We start from the raw sequence: 27,714 nt of genomic DNA, 5'->3' as shown, positions 1-27,714 counted from the left end.
ATCCAGACTCAGGCTCAGCGGTCCAGAGGCAGGAATCTGGCGATTCAGACCACACGCCGCTCCGCTATCCATCACGTCTGCGCGGAGGCCCGAGAAACACTGCCCAGAAGAAGCCCACACAAACCAGGACAAGAGGACGGGCACTACCAACTGACTAGGAACCCCTCCCTCAGAAGCCACCGGCAGCTTCCCGCCCGTCAGGAAGAAGATGCTTTCCACCTTCTATTTCCATACCTGCGCTGTCTCCCAAGGTTGTGCCTGGGCCAGCTGAACCTCCACCTGTCTTCTCACTCCCTGCGGCTGTTGTGAAGCCCTCTGTACCTTCTGCGGTCCCTGACACAACAACGGGGAAACGTGTTACTTCGAGACGGGCAGGATTCTGCATATCCCTCTTCCCGGACAGGACCGAAGTCAGGCTTCCCACACCCCAGCAGCTTTCAAGGACTCCTAGGGTGTCTGCAGCTACATAGCTACTATCCGTCCCACACCACCCACAGCTCAATCGTGAGTTCGCCCTGTGTCACGTTCAATGCCACCACATAGGTGCTCAAGGGCCAATCCTGACTTGTCTGATTTCCCTGCGCTTGGCGCTCCTGGGCTAGGCTCCATGGGCGTGCTGTGTTCTTTACCTCCTCTGGTGGCTGCAGTCAGGCTGCCGGTTCCTCCTGAAAAGAGACAGCACACTCCACATTACCCTGGGCAGAAATCAGTGCATTTGCTCTGACAGAAGCCCTCCCCGGCAGGCGCGATGAGGGCTCCCGCTGTGCAGTCGGGGCTCAGGGGCCTGCTCCGTGTCACCCAGGTAGTGGGCCGCAGATCCAGGAGCCGAACCCTGCCAGCCTCACCCTGGACTTTCGACTCTCACGCTGTTCCCCAGGGCACGTGTGCTAAGGGAGCCATGTTCGACGGTTTCCAATCGGCCCTAGGGGGAGGCTCTCTTTGGGAAAGGGCCGTACACGTCCAGAAAGGACACCTGACACAGCAAACCCAAAGAAACCATCAGCTTTTCCTCAACAGAGGGAAAAGCCCCGCGTCAAATTGCTACTCCCCTCGTAGCGTAGCATGGACCAGGAGCGAAAGCTTCCGGGTGGCACTCCTTTGTGGACCAAACCCTGAGGGGCCCTGCTCCAAGCCCCTCTCCCTACGACCGCCTGCCTGCCTCAAGGCCTAGCTGATGCCCCTGTCATCGTGCCCCAAGAACGCTGGCCCCGATTTGGGAACCTAGACACTAAACGCTCAGTCCCCTCGCCCTTCAGCAAATTCCCGAGTCTAACTCGAAGCACAACAAGTTGCGGATGTTGGGCTGCTGCAGATTCCATCTTTTCCCCTACCAAAGGCTCATGTGCTGGCCACGTTCTGCCCAGAAGTATCTGCCCCCTAAATCTGACGGCAGGACATCTGCGAGGCCAACACAAAGGTAGCTAAACATCATTGGGCCGTGGGTCCACAGATCAACACACAAAGGCAAGTCCCCCTGGGTGTACTAAAGAGAGGATGCCTCGTGGTCCGGGACGGACTTTTGGTTCCTGCCGAAAGCGACCGGAACTCCTGAGGGCTTTTAAGGAGTGGAGAGACAGGGTGGCAAGCTGAATTTGGGGAAGTCCCCTGTGGTGGGTTCCCGACTGAGGGTTTGTCGGGGGGACCGGACCCGGCGAAAGCCTGCAAATGGTCCCAAGTGTGACAGGCTTCGCGGCCTTCGACTGCTTCTTCCCACCATTTGCTGGGCTCCTCTAGCACAGTGTCGGATTCTAGGCACGGGGGCCGCGACACTGGCATTTCTGCAAAGTTCCCTGGAGAGGGGAGATGCTGTTGGTCTGGGAACCACTCTTTGAACAGCTCTGGCTTCGAGGAAGGTGAGCTACGTAGGACGACTGCAGCTATTAGGTGGCACACGTGGACCAGCTGAGCGAGGCCACGGGCAGGCGGGACCGCGAGCGGAGGAAACTGGACTGCCGTTTCAAGTTACTGCCTCGCTCCCGACGGGGCAGCGTGAACACACGACTGTTGGCTTTGACTCCAAATCAGCTCTACCTGCGCAACGGCCCTCACGTTTCTGTTCTTGAAACCCACGGTACCACCAGTGCCGTCCAGGGCGCACAAGGACCAGCACGCCGTCATCGGGTTCTCACAGATGCATGCCCTATCGCACAGATCCCACCACTGTGGAGCCGTGCCAGAGGAGGCCAGAAGGGCTTTCGCGGTTCTAATCTGGTCTCTACCTCTCCTGAGACCTTTCATTGCTTGCTTCCTTCTGGGAGGCAAGACGCCCATTGGCCACGCTCTCAATGGGATTTGAGTCCCATCGTTTAGCTTCAGGCATCATTTGAAAGTTGATGTCATGGACATCAAAGAAGTGCCATCGACCAGGGCAATCGCTCCTTTTGACATGTTACTGAAGTTCATCCCAACGCCATCAGCTCCCTTGGCACCCCTCCTATCCAAGACTCTCCAAGGGGTCCTGGCGTGAAATCCAGGACGACTGGGACAGGGACGCTATGGAAGACATGGCCTTTCAATCGCTTCTTGGTCTCGCCTCCTCTGAAGCCTGTGTCCCTTGGGCCTTTCTCTTCAGGGTCAAGAGAACGACCGCAACGACCACAGCATCAAGAGCAAGCACAAAAGACGGAAAAACCTGCTGAAAACGGGGGTACGTGCTATCACCAGTCGAGGTAACCGGCCAGATGTCTGTTAGTCTGGACGCTATTGTACTGAGCAGCACCGCCTGAAACCAGGTGCTTAGGCGTCCAAGGGCTCCGTTGTTGGGAACTGGCTTTACCTGGTATGGGGCCATGGCCGGTGGTGAAGGCGGGGCCCACTCCAGGGCTGCCTAGGCTGCCAGCATTGACGGTCGTGGAAACTGGACGTCCAGCAACACCTGAGAAAACCGGAGAATGAACTTGTCATTTCAAACACACTTGCCCTTGACTCCCAAAGGGGAATGTACCTCTCCCGCCAGTTCCCCCCAGAGAAAAGGGAAGCGACTTTCTTCTAGCGACTTTCCGTCCAGACTGCCCTAAGATTTTGTTCTAATATAACTTTCCTCCACTTTTTGTTATCCTCCTTGCTACTTCCTTCTTGGGGTGGTTGCTGCTTTCCTTGCCACACTCATGCTTTCCACATCTCAAACTGGGTCAGGCTAGGTCTTCCTCTTTCGGTCTCCATGACGTTGCCTCCAAAGAAATGGAACCTTCGCCCCCATCACGATACCCCTCAGGGAAGCTAGGAACAATGATGAAATGACAGGACGGAGCTCATGGTACCCTTCCACTTAAAACACCTACGAGACCAAAATATATCCTCAGACAGAGGCACCTTTTTCTCTTATCCTAGGCCACCTCTTCATTCATTCATTCATTCATTCATTTATTTATTTATTTATTTATTTATTTATTTATTTATTTTACATGTGGCGGGTGAAGTTACCGAGTTCTGTCAGAGAGATGATATTCATGTGAGGTGAGATGGAAGAAAGACAAAGGCGAACCCCTACTTAAGACCGTCCCTCTGATCTGGTCCAAACCAAGTGAGATTTAAGTCTTTGGGGAGAACGTTTGAAATCCGTAGGCAAAGCTCCTTCAATTCCTTGTTTGCCGGGTTTTCTCCAAAGCCATACTCTCATACAAATTCTAACACAATAACCCAAAGTTCCACATAACCTTCAGTCTTAGACTATTTCTCTTCTTTATTTTTTTCTTGGCCCACAAGAAGTTTTGACATAATGTACTAACCTGTAGTGGAACGTTCAGTCTGGAGACCTCGAGCTGTTCCTGAAAAGAAAGAAAGGAATGAGGAGCCACTTGGGGACTCAGTCGGTTAAGCCTCTGTGTTAAGGCTCTGCTCATGATCTCAGGGTTCTGGGATGAAACCCGGGGTTGGGCTCCGAGCTGGGTGTGGAGACTGTTTCCGATGCACCCTGCCCCTCTCCCTCTGCCCCTCTTGCTCCGTCCCCACAAAGGGAAAACAACAAAACAAAAACCAAACTAAACAAAACAACAACAACAAAAAAACAAACGAGAGAACAGAATTGGCCTCAAGAAAAAGAAGGGATTTCTGCAAGATGGCTCTGGTCACTGACAAGGCTGGGACAGAAATCCAAGTCATCCAGTCCCTCGGACCGAAACTCATAGGGCATTTTCAGGCAATGCCGCCCCTGCGCATCATGAACCGCCTCTTGTCGTTTTTGTAGCACCCAGGCTTCCTAGTGATGGAAACGTCGTACTTGAGACCAGAGAACCAGAGAAGAGAACATCACGCCAGTACTACCGTGTCCTTCTTCGAATGCTTCACACCATCTCTAGGATACATGTGTTAAGGAGTGTCAGAGAAGGTGGATGTGAGCATTCTCAAAGGTAGTGTCAAGCTTTAATTGACAAGACCTGCCCAGGCCGGGCCAGGCACACTCCACCAACAGACCAATACACATCGCATCTTCTCCCACTGATCACAAGCTCACAGGATGTGGAATGGACACGTCTTGCTCATCGGCATGGGAGGGTCAAGGAGAAAGACTCTTTGACCCTGAACCCAAGAGACTCTCAAGAGGACAAGGATGCAGCAGGATAGGCCCTGATCCTCCCGACCATTTCGGTGCAGATTCCATTTCCCAGGAGAAAGTTCACCTTTGGGGCATTTCACTGATTCTCCTCTGAGCTCCTTCCAATTGGACACAACAACCCTTCAATCAAGGCAGCATGATCCCGTGGGACACAATCAACTCTTCTGCAAAATGGCCCCATCGAAACGGGCTCTGATCCACACAGGGTGAAGGGGAACACGGTGCCTCACCACAGATGGTAGAGGACACACTGCAAATGTCTGGAGCGTATCAGTGGGAAAACACACGTCGAGGGCTTTCCTGATGATGGATGGGGATAACGAGGCAACGGGCTCCCCTTCTCTCTCTCTCTCTCTCTCTCTCTCTCTCTCTCTTTCTGTTTGGTGTTTTGGAGATGGGGATCGCAGGGACCCATCTTGAATCTGGGCCCTCAAGTCTCTCGAAACCCGTCACACATTGGAGTCCAATTAATTTTCTAGCTACTACGATGGCGTCAGGATCCCTTGAAGGATCCCTTTCGTTTGTACGGAAACCGACACTATTTGGCCATTCTTGCTGTGCACGTTCTCGTGTTCTTCAATAGAAATGCCTGCAAGGGCAGCTTCAGGAGGATCCCTGACGTGCTCCCTAACACACATGAGATTTCGGACCGCAGAGCTTGCCCTGTGGGCAAGATACCACACCCCGGAGAAAAATACCCCCGAAAGGTGATTTTAACCTAGGAAGTACTGTGCTTCCGCTTCCTTGAAAGCCTCCAGCTCCTTGGCTAAAATCGAAACTCATGTCCACAGTGGATGATGCTCCCTCCAAAGGTTAGTGGCCATAGAGGGCCTTTGACTGTGTACTTCCTGGGTCTCACACTAGGCGGCACTAGCACAGGGCGTCTGTGCGCAGGTCCCATAAGGGAAGGGTATGTCCTTCCCCCTCCACGAAGGAGAAAACTGATGGCGGAGGCGTGCGAAGCCTTCCGCGAGGGTCGGACAGCTGGGAAGGAGAACAGAAGGGATTCCACTTCCTTCGTTTTCAGCCTCGACAGCATACCTACCCTGATGCACTTCCTTCCCTTCAGTCACGGATGCTCTCTTAGAATAAACTCCCGCTGCCCACAGAATTCCTACAGAACCTCTCGCTGTGCCCTTCTGAGACTCTGACTTTTGGAGAAGAGGCGAAATGCACTTGAAGACCTCACATCGTTATGTCCCAGAAATCCCCCTGTGACTTACACAAGCCTTGGCCTCGGAAAGACATTCTCAACTCACTCCCACCTGCCTTTCAGTGCTTGGGACTCCAGGGGTCTCACCGCATGGCCATCCCCTGCTCCCACTCCAAACCGACACCAACTCTCTACCAGGAGCTTTGGTGGAGCACAACACACGGGGTTGCCCTCTGCTTTCAAAGCACTTGCCGTACAGTGGCTCGTGGAACAGCCTCACGCACGTGTTCCTGTCTGGCCTCAGCTCTCACTTGGAGCCAGACGGGCAAAGTATGACCCCATGCCCATCCAGACTCAGGCTCAGCGGTCCAGAGGCAGGAATCTGGCGATTCAGACCACACGCCGCTCCGCTATCCATCACGTCTGCGCGGAGGCCCGAGAAACACTGCCCAGAAGAAGCCCACACAAACCAGGACAAGAGGACGGGCACTACCAACTGACTAGGAACCCCTCCCTCAGAAGCCACCGGCAGCTTCCCGCCCGTCAGGAAGAAGATGCTTTCCACCTTCTATTTCCATACCTGCGCTGTCTCCCAAGGTTGTGCCTGGGCCAGCTGAACCTCCACCTGTCTTCTCACTCCCTGCGGCTGTTGTGAAGCCCTCTGTACCTTCTGCGGTCCCTGACACAACAACGGGGAAACGTGTTACTTCGAGACGGGCAGGATTCTGCATATCCCTCTTCCCGGACAGGACCGAAGTCAGGCTTCCCACACCCCAGCAGCTTTCAAGGACTCCTAGGGTGTCTGCAGCTACATAGCTACTATCCGTCCCACACCACCCACAGCTCAATCGTGAGTTCGCCCTGTGTCACGTTCAATGCCACCACATAGGTGCTCAAGGGCCAATCCTGACTTGTCTGATTTCCCTGCGCTTGGCGCTCCTGGGCTAGGCTCCATGGGCGTGCTGTGTTCTTTACCTCCTCTGGTGGCTGCAGTCAGGCTGCCGGTTCCTCCTGAAAAGAGACAGCACACTCCACATTACCCTGGGCAGAAATCAGTGCATTTGCTCTGACAGAAGCCCTCCCCGGCAGGCGCGATGAGGGCTCCCGCTGTGCAGTCGGGGCTCAGGGGCCTGCTCCGTGTCACCCAGGTAGTGGGCCGCAGATCCAGGAGCCGAACCCTGCCAGCCTCACCCTGGACTTTCGACTCTCACGCTGTTCCCCAGGGCACGTGTGCTAAGGGAGCCATGTTCGACGGTTTCCAATCGGCCCTAGGGGGAGGCTCTCTTTGGGAAAGGGCCGTACACGTCCAGAAAGGACACCTGACACAGCAAACCCAAAGAAACCATCAGCTTTTCCTCAACAGAGGGAAAAGCCCCGCGTCAAATTGCTACTCCCCTCGTAGCGTAGCATGGACCAGGAGCGAAAGCTTCCGGGTGGCACTCCTTTGTGGACCAAACCCTGAGGGGCCCTGCTCCAAGCCCCTCTCCCTACGACCGCCTGCCTGCCTCAAGGCCTAGCTGATGCCCCTGTCATCGTGCCCCAAGAACGCTGGCCCCGATTTGGGAACCTAGACACTAAACGCTCAGTCCCCTCGCCCTTCAGCAAATTCCCGAGTCTAACTCGAAGCACAACAAGTTGCGGATGTTGGGCTGCTGCAGATTCCATCTTTTCCCCTACCAAAGGCTCATGTGCTGGCCACGTTCTGCCCAGAAGTATCTGCCCCCTAAATCTGACGGCAGGACATCTGCGAGGCCAACACAAAGGTAGCTAAACATCATTGGGCCGTGGGTCCACAGATCAACACACAAAGGCAAGTCCCCCTGGGTGTACTAAAGAGAGGATGCCTCGTGGTCCGGGACGGACTTTTGGTTCCTGCCGAAAGCGACCGGAACTCCTGAGGGCTTTTAAGGAGTGGAGAGACAGGGTGGCAAGCTGAATTTGGGGAAGTCCCCTGTGGTGGGTTCCCGACTGAGGGTTTGTCGGGGGGACCGGACCCGGCGAAAGCCTGCAAATGGTCCCAAGTGTGACAGGCTTCGCGGCCTTCGACTGCTTCTTCCCACCATTTGCTGGGCTCCTCTAGCACAGTGTCGGATTCTAGGCACGGGGGCCGCGACACTGGCATTTCTGCAAAGTTCCCTGGAGAGGGGAGATGCTGTTGGTCTGGGAACCACTCTTTGAACAGCTCTGGCTTCGAGGAAGGTGAGCTACGTAGGACGACTGCAGCTATTAGGTGGCACACGTGGACCAGCTGAGCGAGGCCACGGGCAGGCGGGACCGCGAGCAGAGGAAACTGGACTGCCGTTTCAAGTTACTGCCTCGCTCCCGACGGGGCAGCGTGAACACACGACTGTTGGCTTTGACTCCAAATCAGCTCTACCTGCGCAACGGCCCTCACGTTTCTGTTCTTGAAACCCACGGTACCACCAGTGCCGTCCAGGGCGCACAAGGACCAGCACGCCGTCATCGGGTTCTCACAGATGCATGCCCTATCGCACAGATCCCACCACTGTGGAGCCGTGCCAGAGGAGGCCAGAAGGGCTTTCGCGGTTCTAATCTGGTCTCTACCTCTCCTGAGACCTTTCATTGCTTGCTTCCTTCTGGGAGGCAAGACGCCCATTGGCCACGCTCTCAATGGGATTTGAGTCCCATCGTTTAGCTTCAGGCATCATTTGAAAGTTGATGTCATGGACATCAAAGAAGTGCCATCGACCAGGGCAATCGCTCCTTTTGACATGTTACTGAAGTTCATCCCAACGCCATCAGCTCCCTTGGCACCCCTCCTATCCAAGACTCTCCAAGGGGTCCTGGCGTGAAATCCAGGACGACTGGGACAGGGACGCTATGGAAGACATGGCCTTTCAATCGCTTCTTGGTCTCGCCTCCTCTGAAGCCTGTGTCCCTTGGGCCTTTCTCTTCAGGGTCAAGAGAACGACCGCAACGACCACAGCATCAAGAGCAAGCACAAAAGACGGAAAAACCTGCTGAAAACGGGGGTACGTGCTATCACCAGTCGAGGTAACCGGCCAGATGTCTGTTAGTCTGGACGCTATTGTACTGAGCAGCACCGCCTGAAACCAGGTGCTTAGGCGTCCAAGGGCTCCGTTGTTGGGAACTGGCTTTACCTGGTATGGGGCCATGGCCGGTGGTGAAGGCGGGGCCCACTCCAGGGCTGCCTAGGCTGCCAGCATTGACGGTCGTGGAAACTGGACGTCCAGCAACACCTGAGAAAACCGGAGAATGAACTTGTCATTTCAAACACACTTGCCCTTGACTCCCAAAGGGGAATGTACCTCTCCCGCCAGTTCCCCCCAGAGAAAAGGGAAGCGACTTTCTTCTAGCGACTTTCCGTCCAGACTGCCCTAAGATTTTGTTCTAATATAACTTTCCTCCACTTTTTGTTATCCTCCTTGCTACTTCCTTCTTGGGGTGGTTGCTGCTTTCCTTGCCACACTCATGCTTTCCACATCTCAAACTGGGTCAGGCTAGGTCTTCCTCTATCGGTCTCCATGACGTTGCCTCCAAAGAAATGGAACCTTCGCCCCCATCACGATACCCCTCAGGGAAGCTAGGAACAATGATGAAATGACAGGACGGAGCTCATGGTACCCTTCCACTTAAAACACCTACGAGACCAAAATATATCCTCAGACAGAGGCACCTTTTTCTCTTATCCTAGGCCACCTCTTCATTCATTCATTCATTCATTCATTCATTCATTCATTTATTTATTTATTTATTTATTTATTTATTTATTTTACATGTGGCGGGTGAAGTTACCGAGTTCTGTCAGAGAGATGATATTCATGTGAGGTGAGATGGAGGAAAGACAAAGGCGACCCCCTACTTAAGACCGTCCCTCTGATCCGGTCCAAACCAAGTGAGATTTAAGTCTTTGGGGACAACGTTTGAAATCCATAGGCAAAGCTCCTTCAATTCCTTGTTTGCCGGGTTTTCTCCAAAGCCATACTCTCATACAAATTCTAACTCAACAACCCAAAGTTCCACATAACCTTCAGTCTTAGACTATTTCTCTTCTTTATTTTTTTCTTGGCCCACAAGAAGTTTTGACATAATATACGAACCTGTAGTGGAACGTTCAGTCTGGGGACCTCGAGCTGTTCCTGAAAAGACAGAAAGAAATGAGGAGCCACTTGGGGACTCAGTCGGTGAAGCCTCTGTGTTAAGGCTCTGCTCATGATCTCAGGGTTCTGGGATGAAACCCGGGGTTGGGCTCCGAGCTGGGTGTGGAGACTGTTTCCGATGCTCCCTGCCCCTCTCCCTCTGCCCCTCTTGCTCTGTCCCCACAAAGGGAAAACAACAAAACAAAAACCAAACTAAACAAAACAACAACAACAAAAAAACAAACGAGAGAACAGAATTGGCCTCAGGAAAAAGAAGGGATTTCTGCAAGATGGCTCTGGTCACTGACAAGGCTGGGACAGAAATCCAAGTCATCCAGTCCCTCGGACCGAAACTCATAGGGCATTCTCTGGCAATGCCGCCCCTGCGCATCATGAACCGCCTCTTGTCGTTTTTGTAGCACCCAGGCTTCCTAGTGATGGAAACGTCGTACTTGAGACCAGAGAACCAGAGAAGAGAACATCACGCCAGTACTACCGTGTCCTTCTTCGAATGCTTCACACCATCTCTAGGATACATGTGTTAAGGAGTGTCAGAGAAGGTGGATGTGAGCATTCTCAAAGGTAGTGTCAAGCTTTAATTGACAAGACCTGCCCAGGCCGGGCCAGGCACACTCCACCAACAGACCAATACACATCGCATCTTCTCCCACTGATCACAAGCTCACAGGATGTGGAATGGACACGTCTTGCTCATCGGCATGTGAGGGTCAAGGAGAAAGACTCTTTGACCCTGAACCCAAGAGACTCTCAAGAGGACAAGGATGCAGCAGGATAGGCCCTGATCCTCCCGACCATTTTGGTGCAGATTCCATTTCCCAGGAGAAAGTTCACCTTTGGGGCATTTCAGTGATTCTCCTCTGAGCTCCTTCCAATTGGACACAACAACCCTTCAATCAAGGCAGCATGATCCCGTGGGACACAATCAACTCTTCTGCAAAATGGCCCCATCGAAACGGGCTCTGATCCACACAGGGTGAAGGGGAACACGGTGCCTCACCACAGATGGTAGAGGACACACTGCAAATGTCTGGAGCGTATCAGTGGGAAAACACACGTCGAGGGCTTTCCTGATGATGGATGGGGATAACGAGGCAACGGGCTCCCCTTTTCTCTCTCTCTCTCTCTCTCTCTCTCTCTCTCTTTCTGTTTGGTGTTTTGGAGATGGGGATCGCAGGGACCCATCTTGAATCTGGGCCCTCAAGTCTCTCGAAACCCGTCACACATTGGAGTCCAATTAATTTTCTAGCTACCACGATGGCGTCAGGATCCCTTGAAGGATCCCTTTCGTTTGTACGGAAACCGACACTATTTGGCCATTCTTGCTGTGCCCGTTCTCGTGTTCTTCAATAGAAATGCCTGCAAGGGCAGCTTCAGGAGGATCCCTGACGTGCTCCCTAACACACATGAGATTTCGGACCGCAGAGCTTGCCCTGTGGGCAAGATACCACACCCCGGAGAAAAATACCCCCGAAAGGTGATTTTAACCTAGGAAGTACTGTGCTTCCGCTTCCTCGAAAGCCTCCAGCTCCTTGGCTAAAATCGAAACTCATGTCCACAGTGGATGATGCTCCCTCCAAAGGTTAGTGGCCATAGAGGGCCTTTGACTGTGTACTTCCTGGGTCTCACACTAGGCGGCACTAGCACAGGGCGTCTGTGCGCAGGTCCCATAAGGGAAGGGTATGTCCTTCCCCCTCCACGAAGGAGAAAACTGATGGCGGAGGCGTGCGAAGCCTTCCGCGAGGGTCGGACAGCTGGGAAGGAGAACAGAAGGGATTCCACTTCCTTCGTTTTCAGCCTCGACAGCATACCTACCCTGATGCACTTCCTTCCCTTCAGTCACGGATGCTCTCTTAGAATAAACTCCCGCTGCCCACAGAATTCCTACAGAACCTCTCGCTGTGCCCTTCTGAGACTCTGACTTTTGGAGAAGAGGCGAAATGCACTTGAAGACCTCACATCGTTATGTCCCAGAAATCCCCCTGTGACTTACACAAGCCTTGGCCTCGGAAAGACATTCTCAACTCACTCCCACCTGCCTTTCAGTGCTTGGGACTCCAGGGGTCTCACCGCATGGCCATCCCCTGCTCCCACTCCAAACCGACACCAACTCTCTACCAGGAGCTTTGGTGGAGCACAACACACGGGGTTGCCCTCTGCTTTCAAAGCACTTGCCGTACAGTGGCTCGTGGAACAGCCTCACGCACGTGTTCCTGTCTGGCCTCAGCTCTCACTTGGAGCCAGACGGGCAAAGTATGACCCCATGCCCATCCAGACTCAGGCTCAGCGGTCCAGAGGCAGGAATCTGGCGATTCAGACCACACGCCGCTCCGCTATCCATCACGTCTGCGCGGAGGCCCGAGAAACACTGCCCAGAAGAAGCCCACACAAACCAGGACAAGAGGACGGGCACTACCAACTGACTAGGAACCCCGCCCTCAGAAGCCACCGGCAGCTTCCCGCCCGTCAGGAAGAAGATGCTTTCCACCTTCTATTTCCATACCTGCGCTGTCTCCCAAGGTTGTGCCTGGGCCAGCTGAACCTCCACCTGTCTTCTCACTCCCTGCGGCTGTTGTGAAGCCCTCTGTACCTTCTGCGGTCCCTGACACAACAACGGGGAAACGTGTTACTTCGAGACGGGCAGGATTCTGCATATCCCTCTTCCCGGACAGGACCGAAGTCAGGCTTCCCACACCCCAGCAGCTTTCAAGGACTCCTAGGGTGTCTGCAGCTACATAGCTACTATCCGTCCCACACCACCCACAGCTCAATCGTGAGTTCGCCCTGTGTCACGTTCAATGCCACCACATAGGTGCTCAAGGGCCAATCCTGACTTGTCTGATTTCCCTGCGCTTGGCGCTCCTGGGCTAGGCTCCATGGGCGTGCTGTGTTCTTTACCTCCTCTGGTGGCTGCAGTCAGGCTGCCGGTTCCTCCTGAAAAGAGACAGCACACTCCACATTACCCTGGGCAGAAATCAGTGCATTTGCTCTGACAGAAGCCCTCCCCGGCAGGCGCGATGAGGGCTCCCGCTGTGCAGTCGGGGCTCAGGGGCCTGCTCCGTGTCACCCAGGTAGTGGGCCGCAGATCCAGGAGCCGAACCCTGCCAGCCTCACCCTGGACTTTCAACTCTCACGCTGTTCCCCAGGGCACGTGTGCTAAGGGAGCCATGTTCGACGGTTTCCAATTGGCCCTAGGGGGAGGCTCTCTTTGGGAAAGGGCCGTACACGTCCAGAAAGGACACCTGACACAGCAAACCCAAAGAAACCATCAGCTTTTCCTCAACAGAGGGAAAAGCCCCGCGTCAAATTGCTACTCCCCTCGTAGCGTAGCATGGACCAGGAGCGAAAGCTTCCGGGTGGCACTCCTTTGTGGACCAAACCCTGAGGGGCCCTGCTCCAAGCCCCTCTCCCTACGACCGCCTGCCTGCCTCAAGGCCTAGCTGATGCCCCTGTCATCGTGCCCCAAGAACGCTGGCCCCGATCTGGGAACCTAGACACTAAACGCTCAGTCCCCTCGCCCTTCAGCAAATTCCCGAGTCTAACTCGAAGCACAACAAGTTGCGGATGTTGGGCTGCTGCAGATTCCATCTTTTCCCCTACCAAAGGCTCATGTGCTGGCCACGTTCTGCCCAGAAGTATCTGCCCCCTAAATCTGACGGCAGGACATCTGCGAGGCCAACACAAAGGTAGCTAAACATCATTGGGCCGTGGGTCCACAGATCAACACACAAAGGCAAGTCCCCCTGGGTGTACTAAAGAGAGGATGCCTCGTGGTCCGGGACGGACTTTTGGTTCCTGCCGAAAGCGACCGGAACTCCTGAGGGCTTTTAAGGAGTGGAGAGACAGGGTGGCAAGCTGAATTTGGGGAAGTCCCCTGTGGTGGGTTCCCGACTGAGGGTTTGTCGGGGGGACCGGACCCGGCGAAAGCCTGCAAATGGTCCCAAGTGTGACAGGCTTCGCGGCCTTCGACTGCTTCTTCCCACCATTTGCTGGGCTCCTCTAGCACAGTGTCGGATTCTAGGCACGGGGGCCGCGACACTGGCATTTCTGCAAAGTTCCCTGGAGAGGGGAGATGCTGTTGGTCTGGGAACCACTCTTTGAACAGCTCTGGCTTCGAGGAAGGTGAGCTACGTAGGACGACTGCAGCTATTAGGTGGCACACGTGGACCAGCTGAGCGAGGCCACGGGCAGGCGGGACCGCGAGCGGAGGAAACTGGACTGCCGTTTCAAGTTACTGCCTCGCTCCCGACGGGGCAGCGTGAACACACGACTGTTGGCTTTGACTCCAAATCAGCTCTACCTGCGCAACGGCCCTCACGTTTCTGTTCTTGAAACCCACGGTACCACCAGTGCCGTCCAGGGCGCACAAGGACCAGCACGCCGTCATCGGGTTCTCACAGATGCATGCCCTATCGCACAGATCCCACCACTGTGGAGCCGTGCCAGAGGAGGCCAGAAGGGCTTTCGCGGTTCTAATCTGGTCTCTACCTCTCCTGAGACCTTTCATTGCTTGCTTCCTTCTGGGAGGCAAGACGCCCATTGGCCACGCTCTCAATGGGATTTGAGTCCCATCGTTTAGCTTCAGGCATCATTTGAAAGTTGATGTCATGGACATCAAAGAAGTGCCATCGACCAGGGCAATCGCTCCTTTTGACATGTTACTGAAGTTCATCCCAACGCCATCAGCTCCCTTGGCACCCCTCCTATCCAAGACTCTCCAAGGGGTCCTGGCGTGAAATCCAGGACGACTGGGACAGGGACGCTATGGAAGACATGGCCTTTCAATCGCTTCTTGGTCTCGCCTCCTCTGAAGCCTGTGTCCCTTGGGCCTTTCTCTTCAGGGTCAAGAGAACGACCGCAACGACCACAGCATCAAGAGCAAGCACAAAAGACGGAAAAACCTGCTGAAAACGGGGGTACGTGCTATCACCAGTCGAGGTAACCGGCCAGATGTCTGTTAGTCTGGACGCTATTGTACTGAGCAGCACCGCCTGAAACCAGGTGCTTAGGCGTCCAAGGGCTCCGTTGTTGGGAACTGGCTTTACCTGGTATGGGGCCATGGCCGGTGGTGAAGGCGGGGCCCACTCCAGGGCTGCCTAGGCTGCCAGCATTGACGGTCGTGGAAACTGGACGTCCAGCAACACCTGAGAAAACCGGAGAATGAACTTGTCATTTCAAACACACTTGCCCTTGACTCCCAAAGGGGAATGTACCTCTCCCGCCAGTTCCCCCCAGAGAAAAGGGAAGCGACTTTCTTCTAGCGACTTTCCGTCCAGACTGCCCTAAGATTTTGTTCTAATATAACTTTCCTCCACTTTTTGTTATCCTCCTTGCTACTTCCTTCTTGGGGTGGTTGCTGCTTTCCTTGCCACACTCATGCTTTCCACATCTCAAACTGGGTCAGGCTAGGTCTTCCTCTATCGGTCTCCATGACGTTGCCTCCAAAGAAATGGAACCTTCGCCCCCATCACGATACCCCTCAGGGAAGCTAGGAACAATGATGAAATGACAGGACGGAGCTCATGGTACCCTTCCACTTAAAACACCTACGAGACCAAAATATATCCTCAGACAGAGGCACCTTTTTCTCTTATCCTAGGCCACCTCTTCATTCATTCATTCATTCATTCATTTATTTATTTATTTATTTATTTATTTATTTATTTATTTTACATGTGGCGGGTGAAGTTACCGAGTTCTGTCAGAGAGATGATATTCATGTGAGGTGAGATGGAGGAAAGACAAAGGCGACCCCCTACTTAAGACCGTCCCTCTGATCCGGTCCAAACCAAGTGAGATTTAAGTCTTTGGGGAGAACGTTTGAAATCCATAGGCAAAGCTCCTTCAATTCCTTGTTTGCCGGGTTTTCTCCAAAGCCATACTCTCATACAAATTCTAACTCAACAACCCAAAGTTCCACATAACCTTCAGTCTTAGACTATTTCTCTTCTTTATTTTTTTCTTGGCCCACAAGAAGTTTTGACATAATATACGAACCTGTAGTGGAACGTTCAGTCTGGGGACCTCGAGCTGTTCCTGAAAAGACAGAAAGAAATGAGGAGCCACTTGGGGACTCAGTCGGTGAAGCCTCTGTGTTAAGGCTCTGCTCATGATCTCAGGGTTCTGGGATGAAACCCGGGGTTGGGCTCCGAGCTGGGTGTGGAGACTGTTTCCGATGCTCCCTGCCCCTCTCCCTCTGCCCCTCTTGCTCCGTCCCCACAAAGGGAAAACAACAAAACAAAAACCAAACTAAACAAAACAACAACAACAAAAAAACAAACGAGAGAACAGAATTGGCCTCAGGAAAAAGAAGGGATTTCTGCAAGATGGCTCTGGTCACTGACAAGGCTGGGACAGAAATCCAAGTCATCCAGTCCCTCGGACCGAAACTCATAGGGCATTCTCTGGCAATGCCGCCCCTGCGCATCATGAACCGCCTCTTGTCGTTTTTGTAGCACCCAGGCTTCCTAGTGATGGAAACGTCGTACTTGAGACCAGAGAACCAGAGAAGAGAACATCACGCCAGTACTACCGTGTCCTTCTTCGAATGCTTCACACCATCTCTAGGATACATGTGTTAAGGAGTGTCAGAGAAGGTGGATGTGAGCATTCTCAAAGGTAGTGTCAAGCTTTAATTGACAAGACCTGCCCAGGCCGGGCCAGGCACACTCCACCAACAGACCAATACACATCGCATCTTCTCCCACTGATCACAAGCTCACAGGACGTGGAATGGACACGTCTTGCTCATCGGCATGTGAGGGTCAAGGAGAAAGACTCTTTGACCCTGAACCCAAGAGACTCTCAAGAGGACAAGGATGCAGCAGGATAGGCCCTGATCCTCCTGACCATTTCGGTGCAGATTCCATTTCCCAGGAGAAAGTTCACCTTTGGGGCATTTCACTGATTCTCCTCTGAGCTCCTTCCAATTGGACACAACAACCCTTCAATCAAGGCAGCATGATCCCGTGGGACACAATCAACTCTTCTGCAAAATGGCCCCATCGAAACGGGCTCTGATCCACACAGGGTGAAGGGGAACACGGTGCCTCACCACAGATGGTAGAGGACACACTGCAAATGTCTGGAGCGTATCAGTGGGAAAACACACGTCGAGGGCTTTCCTGATGATGGATGGGGATAACGAGGCAACGGGCTCCCCTTTTCTCTCTCTCTCTCTCTCTCTCTCTCTCTCTCTTTCTGTTTGGTGTTTTGGAGATGGGGATCGCAGGGACCCATCTTGAATCTGGGCCCTCAAGTCTCTCGAAACCCGTCACACATTGGAGTCCAATTAATTTTCTAGCTACCACGATGGCGTCAGGATCCCTTGAAGGATCCCTTTCGTTTGTACGGAAACCGACACTATTTGGCCATTCTTGCTGTGCACGTTCTCGTGTTCTTCAATAGAAATGCCTGCAAGGGCAGCTTCAGGAGGATCCCTGACGTGCTCCCTAACACACATGAGATTTCGGACCGCAGAGCTTGCCCTGTGGGCAAGATACCACACCCCGGAGAAAAATACCCCCGAAAGGTGATTTTAACCTAGGAAGTACTGTGCTTCCGCTTCCTCGAAAGCCTCCAGCTCCTTGGCTAAAATCGAAACTCATGTCCACAGTGGATGATGCTCCCTCCAAAGGTTAGTGGCCATAGAGGGCCTTTGACTGTGTACTTCCTGGGTCTCACACTAGGCGGCACTAGCACAGGGCGTCTGTGCGCAGGTCCCATAAGGGAAGGGTATGTCCTTCCCCCTCCACGAAGGAGAAAACTGATGGCGGAGGCGTGCGAAGCCTTCCGCGAGGGTCGGACAGCTGGGAAGGAGAACAGAAGGGATTCCACTTCCTTCGTTTTCAGCCTCGACAGCATACCTACCCTGATGCACTTCCTTCCCTTCAGTCACGGATGCTCTCTTAGAATAAACTCCCGCTGCCCACAGAATTCCTACAGAACCTCTCGCTGTGCCCTTCTGAGACTCTGACTTTTGGAGAAGAGGCGAAATGCACTTGAAGACCTCACATCGTTATGTCCCAGAAATCCCCCTGTGACTTACACAAGCCTTGGCCTCGGAAAGACATTCTCAACTCACTCCCACCTGCCTTTCAGTGCTTGGGACTCCAGGGGTCTCACCGCATGGCCATCCCCTGCTCCCACTCCAAACCGACACCAACTCTCTACCAGGAGCTTTGGTGGAGCACAACACACGGGGTTGCCCTCTGCTTTCAAAGCACTTGCCGTACAGTGGCTCGTGGAACAGCCTCACGCACGTGTTCCTGTCTGGCCTCAGCTCTCACTTGGAGCCAGACGGGCAAAGTATGACCCCATGCCCATCCAGACTCAGGCTCAGCGGTCCAGAGGCAGGAATCTGGCGATTCAGACCACACGCCGCTCCGCTATCCATCACGTCTGCGCGGAGGCCCGAGAAACACTGCCCAGAAGAAGCCCACACAAACCAGGACAAGAGGACGGGCACTACCAACTGACTAGGAACCCCTCCCTCAGAAGCCACCGGCAGCTTCCCGCCCGTCAGGAAGAAGATGCTTTCCACCTTCTATTTCCATACCTGCGCTGTCTCCCAAGGTTGTGCCTGGGCCAGCTGAACCTCCACCTGTCTTCTCACTCCCTGCGGCTGTTGTGAAGCCCTCTGTACCTTCTGCGGTCCCTGACACAACAACGGGGAAACGTGTTACTTCGAGACGGGCAGGATTCTGCATATCCCTCTTCCCGGACAGGACCGAAGTCAGGCTTCCCACACCCCAGCAGCTTTCAAGGACTCCTAGGGTGTCTGCAGCTACATAGCTACTATCCGTCCCACACCACCCACAGCTCAATCGTGAGTTCGCCCTGTGTCACGTTCAATGCCACCACATAGGTGCTCAAGGGCCAATCCTGACTTGTCTGATTTCCCTGCGCTTGGCGCTCCTGGGCTAGGCTCCATGGGCGTGCTGTGTTCTTTACCTCCTCTGGTGGCTGCAGTCAGGCTGCCGGTTCCTCCTGAAAAGAGACAGCACACTCCACATTACCCTGGGCAGAAATCAGTGCATTTGCTCTGACAGAAGCCCTCCCCGGCAGGCGCGATGAGGGCTCCCGCTGTGCAGTCGGGGCTCAGGGGCCTGCTCCGTGTCACCCAGGTAGTGGGCCGCAGATCCAGGAGCCGAACCCTGCCAGCCTCACCCTGGACTTTCGACTCTCACGCTGTTCCCCAGGGCACGTGTGCTAAGGGAGCCATGTTCGACGGTTTCCAATCGGCCCTAGGGGGAGGCTCTCTTTGGGAAAGGGCCGTACACGTCCAGAAAGGACACCTGACACAGCAAACCCAAAGAAACCATCAGCTTTTCCTCAACAGAGGGAAAAGCCCCGCGTCAAATTGCTACTCCCCTCGTAGCGTAGCATGGACCAGGAGCGAAAGCTTCCGGGTGGCACTCCTTTGTGGACCAAACCCTGAGGGGCCCTGCTCCAAGCCCCTCTCCCTACGACCGCCTGCCTGCCTCAAGGCCTAGCTGATGCCCCTGTCATCGTGCCCCAAGAACGCTGGCCCCGATTTGGGAACCTAGACACTAAACGCTCAGTCCCCTCGCCCTTCAGCAAATTCCCGAGTCTAACTCGAAGCACAACAAGTTGCGGATGTTGGGCTGCTGCAGATTCCATCTTTTCCCCTACCAAAGGCTCATGTGCTGGCCACGTTCTGCCCAGAAGTATCTGCCCCCTAAATCTGACGGCAGGACATCTGCGAGGCCAACACAAAGGTAGCTAAACATCATTGGGCCGTGGGTCCACAGATCAACACACAAAGGCAAGTCCCCCTGGGTGTACTAAAGAGAGGATGCCTCGTGGTCCGGGACGGACTTTTGGTTCCTGCCGAAAGCGACCGGAACTCCTGAGGGCTTTTAAGGAGTGGAGAGACAGGGTGGCAAGCTGAATTTGGGGAAGTCCCCTGTGGTGGGTTCCCGACTGAGGGTTTGTCGGGGGGACCGGACCCGGCGAAAGCCTGCAAATGGTCCCAAGTGTGACAGGCTTCGCGGCCTTCGACTGCTTCTTCCCACCATTTGCTGGGCTCCTCTAGCACAGTGTCGGATTCTAGGCACGGGGGCCGCGACACTGGCATTTCTGCAAAGTTCCCTGGAGAGGGGAGATGCTGTTGGTCTGGGAACCACTCTTTGAACAGCTCTGGCTTCGAGGAAGGTGAGCTACGTAGGACGACTGCAGCTATTAGGTGGCACACGTGGACCAGCTGAGCGAGGCCACGGGCAGGCGGGACCGCGAGCAGAGGAAACTGGACTGCCGTTTCAAGTTACTGCCTCGCTCCCGACGGGGCAGCGTGAACACACGACTGTTGGCTTTGACTCCAAATCAGCTCTACCTGCGCAACGGCCCTCACGTTTCTGTTCTTGAAACCCACGGTACCACCAGTGCCGTCCAGGGCGCACAAGGACCAGCATGCCGTCATCGGGTTCTCACAGATGCATGCCCTATCGCACAGATCCCACCACTGTGGAGCCGTGCCAGAGGAGGCCAGAAGGGCTTTCGCGGTTCTAATCTGGTCTCTACCTCTCCTGAGACCTTTCATTGCTTGCTTCCTTCTGGGAGGCAAGACGCCCATTGGCCACGCTCTCAATGGGATTTGAGTCCCATCGTTTAGCTTCAGGCATCATTTGAAAGTTGATGTCATGGACATCAAAGAAGTGCCATCGACCAGGGCAATCGCTCCTTTTGACATGTTACTGAAGTTCATCCCAACGCCATCAGCTCCCTTGGCACCCCTCCTATCCAAGACTCTCCAAGGGGTCCTGGCGTGAAATCCAGGACGACTGGGACAGGGACGCTATGGAAGACATGGCCTTTCAATCGCTTCTTGGTCTCGCCTCCTCTGAAGCCTGTGTCCCTTGGGCCTTTCTCTTCAGGGTCAAGAGAACGACCGCAACGACCACAGCATCAAGAGCAAGCACAAAAGACGGAAAAACCTGCTGAAAACGGGGGTACGTGCTATCACCAGTCGAGGTAACCGGCCAGATGTCTGTTAGTCTGGACGCTATTGTACTGAGCAGCACCGCCTGAAACCAGGTGCTTAGGCGTCCAAGGGCTCCGTTGTTGGGAACTGGCTTTACCTGGTATGGGGCCATGGCCGGTGGTGAAGGCGGGGCCCACTCCAGGGCTGCCTAGGCTGCCAGCATTGACGGTCGTGGAAACTGGACGTCCAGCAACACCTGAGAAAACCGGAGAATGAACTTGTCATTTCAAACACACTTGCCCTTGACTCCCAAAGGGGAATGTACCTCTCCCGCCAGTTCCCCCCAGAGAAAAGGGAAGCGACTTTCTTCTAGCGACTTTCCGTCCAGACTGCCCTAAGATTTTGTTCTAATATAACTTTCCTCCACTTTTTGTTATCCTCCTTGCTACTTCCTTCTTGGGGTGGTTGCTGCTTTCCTTGCCACACTCATGCTTTCCACATCTCAAACTGGGTCAGGCTAGGTCTTCCTCTTTCGGTCTCCATGACGTTGCCTCCAAAGAAATGGAACCTTCGCCCCCATCACGATACCCCTCAGGGAAGCTAGGAACAATGATGAAATGACAGGACGGAGCTCATGGTACCCTTCCACTTAAAACACCTACGAGACCAAAATATATCCTCAGACAGAGGCACCTTTTTCTCTTATCCTAGGCCACCTCTTCATTCATTCATTCATTCATTTATTTATTTATTTATTTATTTATTTATTTATTTATTTTACATGTGGCGGGTGAAGTTACCGAGTTCTGTCAGAGAGATGATATTCATGTGAGGTGAGATGGAAGAAAGACAAAGGCGAACCCCTACTTAAGACCGTCCCTCTGATCTGGTCCAAACCAAGTGAGATTTAAGTCTTTGGGGAGAACGTTTGAAATCCGTAGGCAAAGCTCCTTCAATTCCTTGTTTGCCGGGTTTTCTCCAAAGCCATACTCTCATACAAATTCTAACACAATAACCCAAAGTTCCACATAACCTTCAGTCTTAGACTATTTCTCTTCTTTATTTTTTTCTTGGCCCACAAGAAGTTTTGACATAATGTACTAACCTGTAGTGGAACGTTCAGTCTGGGGACCTCGAGCTGTTCCTGAAAAGAAAGAAAGGAATGAGGAGCCACTTGGGGACTCAGTCGGTGAAGCCTCTGTGTTAAGGCTCTGCTCATGATCTCAGGGTTCTGGGATGAAACCCGGGGTTGGGCTCCGAGCTGGGTGTGGAGACTGTTTCCGATGCACCCTGCCCCTCTCCCTCTGCCCCTCTTGCTCCGTCCCCACAAAGGGAAAACAACAAAACAAAAACCAAACTAAACAAAACAACAACAAAAAAAAAACAAACGAGAGAACAGAATTGGCCTCAGGAAAAAGAAGGGATTTCTGCAAGATGGCTCTGGTCACTGACAAGGCTGGGACAGAAATCCAAGTCATCCAGTCCCTCGGACCGAAACTCATAGGGCATTCTCTGGCAATGCCGCCCCTGCGCATCATGAACCGCCTCTTGTCGTTTTTGTAGCACCCAGGCTTCCTAGTGATGGAAACGTCGTACTTGAGACCAGAGAACCAGAGAAGAGAACATCACGCCAGTACTACCGTGTCCTTCTTCGAATGCTTCACACCATCTCTAGGATACATGTGTTAAGGAGTGTCAGAGAAGGTGGATGTGAGCATTCTCAAAGGTAGTGTCAAGCTTTAATTGACAAGACCTGCCCAGGCCGGGCCAGGCACACTCCACCAACAGACCAATACACATCGCATCTTCTCCCACTGATCACAAGCTCACAGGACGTGGAATGGACACGTCTTGCTCATCGGCATGTGAGGGTCAAGGAGAAAGACTCTTTGACCCTGAACCCAAGAGACTCTCAAGAGGACAAGGATGCAGCAGGATAGGCCCTGATCCTCCTGACCATTTCGGTGCAGATTCCATTTCCCAGGAGAAAGTTCACCTTTGGGGCATTTCACTGATTCTCCTCTGAGCTCCTTCCAATTGGACACAACAACCCTTCAATCAAGGCAGCATGATCCCGTGGGACACAATCAACTCTTCTGCAAAATGGCCCCATCGAAACGGGCTCTGATCCACACAGGGTGAAGGGGAACACGGTGCCTCACCACAGATGGTAGAGGACACACTGCAAATGTCTGGAGCGTATCAGTGGGAAAACACACGTCGAGGGCTTTCCTGATGATGGATGGGGATAACGAGGCAACGGGCTCCCCTTTTCTCTCTCTCTCTCTCTCTCTCTCTCTCTCTCTTTCTGTTTGGTGTTTTGGAGATGGGGATCGCAGGGACCCATCTTGAATCTGGGCCCTCAAGTCTCTCGAAACCCGTCACACATTGGAGTCCAATTAATTTTCTAGCTACCACGATGGCGTCAGGATCCCTTGAAGGATCCCTTTCGTTTGTACGGAAACCGACACTATTTGGCCATTCTTGCTGTGCCCGTTCTCGTGTTCTTCAATAGAAATGCCTGCAAGGGCAGCTTCAGGAGGATCCCTGACGTGCTCCCTAACACACATGAGATTTCGGACCGCAGAGCTTGCCCTGTGGGCAAGATACCACACCCCGGAGAAAAATACCCCCGAAAGGTGATTTTAACCTAGGAAGTACTGTGCTTCCGCTTCCTCGAAAGCCTCCAGCTCCTTGGCTAAAATCGAAACTCATGTCCACAGTGGATGATGCTCCCTCCAAAGGTTAGTGGCCATAGAGGGCCTTTGACTGTGTACTTCCTGGGTCTCACACTAGGCGGCACTAGCACAGGGCGTCTGTGCGCAGGTCCCATAAGGGAAGGGTATGTCCTTCCCCCTCCACGAAGGAGAAAACTGATGGCGGAGGCGTGCGAAGCCTTCCGCGAGGGTCGGACAGCTGGGAAGGAGAACAGAAGGGATTCCACTTCCTTCGTTTTCAGCCTCGACAGCATACCTACCCTGATGCACTTCCTTCCCTTCAGTCACGGATGCTCTCTTAGAATAAACTCCCGCTGCCCACAGAATTCCTACAGAACCTCTCGCTGTGCCCTTCTGAGACTCTGACTTTTGGAGAAGAGGCGAAATGCACTTGAAGACCTCACATCGTTATGTCCCAGAAATCCCCCTGTGACTTACACAAGCCTTGGCCTCGGAAAGACATTCTCAACTCACTCCCACCTGCCTTTCAGTGCTTGGGACTCCAGGGGTCTCACCGCATGGCCATCCCCTGCTCCCACTCCAAACCGACACCAACTCTCTACCAGGAGCTTTGGTGGAGCACAACACACGGGGTTGCCCTCTGCTTTCAAAGCACTTGCCGTACAGTGGCTCGTGGAACAGCCTCACGCACGTGTTCCTGTCTGGCCTCAGCTCTCACTTGGAGCCAGACGGGCAAAGTATGACCCCATGCCCATCCAGACTCAGGCTCAGCGGTCCAGAGGCAGGAATCTGGCGATTCAGACCACACGCCGCTCCGCTATCCATCACGTCTGCGCGGAGGCCCGAGAAACACTGCCCAGAAGAAGCCCACACAAACCAGGACAAGAGGACGGGCACTACCAACTGACTAGGAACCCCGCCCTCAGAAGCCACCGGCAGCTTCCCGCCCGTCAGGAAGAAGATGCTTTCCACCTTCTATTTCCATACCTGCGCTGTCTCCCAAGGTTGTGCCTGGGCCAGCTGAACCTCCACCTGTCTTCTCACTCCCTGCGGCTGTTGTGAAGCCCTCTGTACCTTCTGCGGTCCCTGACACAACAACGGGGAAACGTGTTACTTCGAGACGGGCAGGATTCTGCATATCCCTCTTCCCGGACAGGACCGAAGTCAGGCTTCCCACACCCCAGCAGCTTTCAAGGACTCCTAGGGTGTCTGCAGCTACATAGCTACTATCCGTCCCACACCACCCACAGCTCAATCGTGAGTTCGCCCTGTGTCACGTTCAATGCCACCACATAGGTGCTCAAGGGCCAATCCTGACTTGTCTGATTTCCCTGCGCTTGGCGCTCCTGGGCTAGGCTCCATGGGCGTGCTGTGTTCTTTACCTCCTCTGGTGGCTGCAGTCAGGCTGCCGGTTCCTCCTGAAAAGAGACAGCACACTCCACATTACCCTGGGCAGAAATCAGTGCATTTGCTCTGACAGAAGCCCTCCCCGGCAGGCGCGATGAGGGCTCCCGCTGTGCAGTCGGGGCTCAGGGGCCTGCTCCGTGTCACCCAGGTAGTGGGCCGCAGATCCAGGAGCCGAACCCTGCCAGCCTCACCCTGGACTTTCGACTCTCACGCTGTTCCCCAGGGCACGTGTGCTAAGGGAGCCATGTTCGACGGTTTCCAATCGGCCCTAGGGGGAGGCTCTCTTTGGGAAAGGGCCGTACACGTCCAGAAAGGACATCTGACACAGCAAACCCAAAGAAACCATCAGCTTTTCCTCAACAGAGGGAAAAGCCCCGCGTCAAATTGCTACTCCCCTCGTAGCGTAGCATGGACCAGGAGCGAAAGCTTCCGGGTGGCACTCCTCTGTGGACCAAACCCTGAGGGGCCCTGCTCCAAGCCCCTCTCCCTACGACCGCCTGCCTGCCTCAAGGCCTAGCTGATGCCCCTGTCATCGTGCCCCAAGAACGCTGGCCCCGATTTGGGAACCTAGACACTAAACGCTCAGTCCCCTCGCCCTTCAGCAAATTCCCGAGTCTAACTCGAAGCACAACAAGTTGCGGATGTTGGGCTGCTGCAGATTCCATCTTTTCCCCTACCAAAGGCTCATGTGCTGGCCACGTTCTGCCCAGAAGTATCTGCCCCCTAAATCTGACGGCAGGACATCTGCGAGGCCAACACAAAGGTAGCTAAACATCATTGGGCCGTGGGTCCACAGATCAACACACAAAGGCAAGTCCCCCTGGGTGTACTAAAGAGAGGATGCCTCGTGGTCCGGGACGGACTTTTGGTTCCTGCCGAAAGCGACCGGAACTCCTGAGGGCTTTTAAGGAGTGGAGAGACAGGGTGGCAAGCTGAATTTGGGGAAGTCCCCTGTGGTGGGTTCCCGACTGAGGGTTTGTCGGGGGGACCGGACCCGGCGAAAGCCTGCAAATGGTCCCAAGTGTGACAGGCTTCGCGGCCTTCGACTGCTTCTTCCCACCATTTGCTGGGCTCCTCTAGCACAGTGTCGGATTCTAGGCACGGGGGCCGCGACACTGGCATTTCTGCAAAGTTCCCTGGAGAGGGGAGATGCTGTTGGTCTGGGAACCACTCTTTGAACAGCTCTGGCTTCGAGGAAGGTGAGCTACGTAGGACGACTGCAGCTATTAGGTGGCACACGTGGACCAGCTGAGCGAGGCCACGGGCAGGCGGGACCGCGAGCAGAGGAAACTGGACTGCCGTTTCAAGTTACTGCCTCGCTCCCGACGGGGCAGCGTGAACACACGACTGTTGGCTTTGACTCCAAATCAGCTCTACCTGTGCAACGGCCCTCACGTTTCTGTTCTTGAAACCCACGGTACCACCAGTGCCGTCCAGGGCGCACAAGGACCAGCACGCCGTCATCGGGTTCTCACAGATGCATGCCCTATCGCACAGATCCCACCACTGTGGAGCCGTGCCAGAGGAGGCCAGAAGGGCTTTCGCGGTTCTAATCTGGTCTCTACCTCTCCTGAGACCTTTCATTGCTTGCTTCCTTCTGGGAGGCAAGACGCCCATTGGCCACGCTCTCAATGGGATTTGAGTCCCATCGTTTAGCTTCAGGCATCATTTGAAAGTTGATGTCATGGACATCAAAGAAGTGCCATCGACCAGGGCAATCGCTCCTTTTGACATGTTACTGAAGTTCATCCCAACGCCATCAGCTCCCTTGGCACCCCTCCTATCCAAGACTCTCCAAGGGGTCCTGGCGTGAAATCCAGGACGACTGGGACAGGGATGCTATGGAAGACATGGCCTTTCAATCGCTTCTTGGTCTCGCCTCCTCTGAAGCCTGTGTCCCTTGGGCCTTTCTCTTCAGGGTCAAGAGAACGACCGCAACGACCACAGCATCAAGAGCAAGCACAAAAGACGGAAAAACCTGCTGAAAACGGGGGTACGTGCTATCACCAGTCGAGGTAACCGGCCAGATGTCTGTTAGTCTGGACGCTATTGTACTGAGCAGCACCGCCTGAAACCAGGTGCTTAGGCGTCCAAGGGCTCCGTTGTTGGGAACTGGCTTTACCTGGTATGGGGCCATGGCCGGTGGTGAAGGCGGGGCCCACTCCAGGGCTGCCTAGGCTGCCAGCATTGACGGTCGTGGAAACTGGACGTCCAGCAACACCTGAGAAAACCGGAGAATGAACTTGTCATTTCAAACACACTTGCCCTTGACTCCCAAAGGGGAATGTACCTCTCCCGCCAGTTCCCCCCAGAGAAAAGGGAAGCGACTTTCTTCTAGCGACTTTCCGTCCAGACTGCCCTAAGATTTTGTTCTAATATAACTTTCCTCCACTTTTTGTTATCCTCCTTGCTACTTCCTTCTTGGGGTGGTTGCTGCTTTCCTTGCCACACTCATGCTTTCCACATCTCAAACTGGGTCAGGCTAGGTCTTCCTCTATCGGTCTCCATGACGTTGCCTCCAAAGAAATGGAACCTTCGCCCCCATCACGATACCCCTCAGGGAAGCTAGGAACAATGATGAAATGACAGGACGGAGCTCATGGTACCCTTCCACTTTAAACACCTACGAGACCAAAATATATCCTCAGACAGAGGCACCTTTTTCTCTTATCCTAGGCCACCTCTTCATTTATTTATTCATTTATTTATTTATTTATTTATTTATTTAATTTATTTATTTTACATGTGGCGGGTGAAGTTACCGAGTTCTGTCAGAGAGATGATATTCATGTGAGGTGAGATGGAGGAAAGACAAAGGCGACCCCCTACTTAAGACCGTC

At 53.9% G+C, this 27,714-nt stretch overlaps 1 protein-coding gene and 3 long non-coding RNA genes across 4 annotated transcripts; all 4 read right to left on the bottom strand.

The window, feature by feature from the left end:
• Positions 1–169: 169 nt before the first annotated feature.
• LOC123946378 (PE-PGRS family protein PE_PGRS33-like) lies at positions 170–9,513 on the bottom strand. The gene is made up of 8 exons (XM_046011813.1): positions 9,486–9,513; positions 8,831–8,929; positions 6,684–6,719; positions 6,289–6,387; positions 3,729–3,767; positions 2,777–2,875; positions 630–665; positions 170–333 (listed from the first exon to the last, which is right to left on the bottom strand). The coding sequence occupies exons 1-8, from the start codon at positions 9,511–9,513 to the stop codon at positions 170–172; spliced, it is 600 nt and encodes a 199-aa protein (XP_045867769.1).
• Positions 9,514–12,361: 2,848 nt separating this feature from the next.
• LOC123945984 lies at positions 12,362–14,988 on the bottom strand. The gene is made up of 3 exons (XR_006819553.1): positions 14,893–14,988; positions 12,746–12,781; positions 12,362–12,449 (listed from the first exon to the last, which is right to left on the bottom strand). It is a non-coding gene; the product is annotated as an uncharacterized LOC123945984 (long non-coding RNA).
• A 3,427-nt stretch (positions 14,989–18,415) lies between these two features.
• LOC123945983 lies at positions 18,416–21,042 on the bottom strand. The gene is made up of 3 exons (XR_006819552.1): positions 20,947–21,042; positions 18,800–18,835; positions 18,416–18,503 (listed from the first exon to the last, which is right to left on the bottom strand). It is a non-coding gene; the product is annotated as an uncharacterized LOC123945983 (long non-coding RNA).
• Positions 21,043–24,465: 3,423 nt separating this feature from the next.
• LOC123945985 lies at positions 24,466–27,092 on the bottom strand. The gene is made up of 3 exons (XR_006819554.1): positions 26,997–27,092; positions 24,850–24,885; positions 24,466–24,553 (listed from the first exon to the last, which is right to left on the bottom strand). It is a non-coding gene; the product is annotated as an uncharacterized LOC123945985 (long non-coding RNA).
• Between the last annotated feature and the right edge of the window lie 622 nt (positions 27,093–27,714).

The sequence above is a fragment of the Meles meles genome, chromosome 7, assembly GCF_922984935.1.
Source record: "Meles meles chromosome 7, mMelMel3.1 paternal haplotype, whole genome shotgun sequence".
Taxonomy (NCBI): Eukaryota; Metazoa; Chordata; class Mammalia; order Carnivora; family Mustelidae; genus Meles; species Meles meles.
This window is presented reverse-complemented; position numbering and strand designations above follow the sequence as displayed.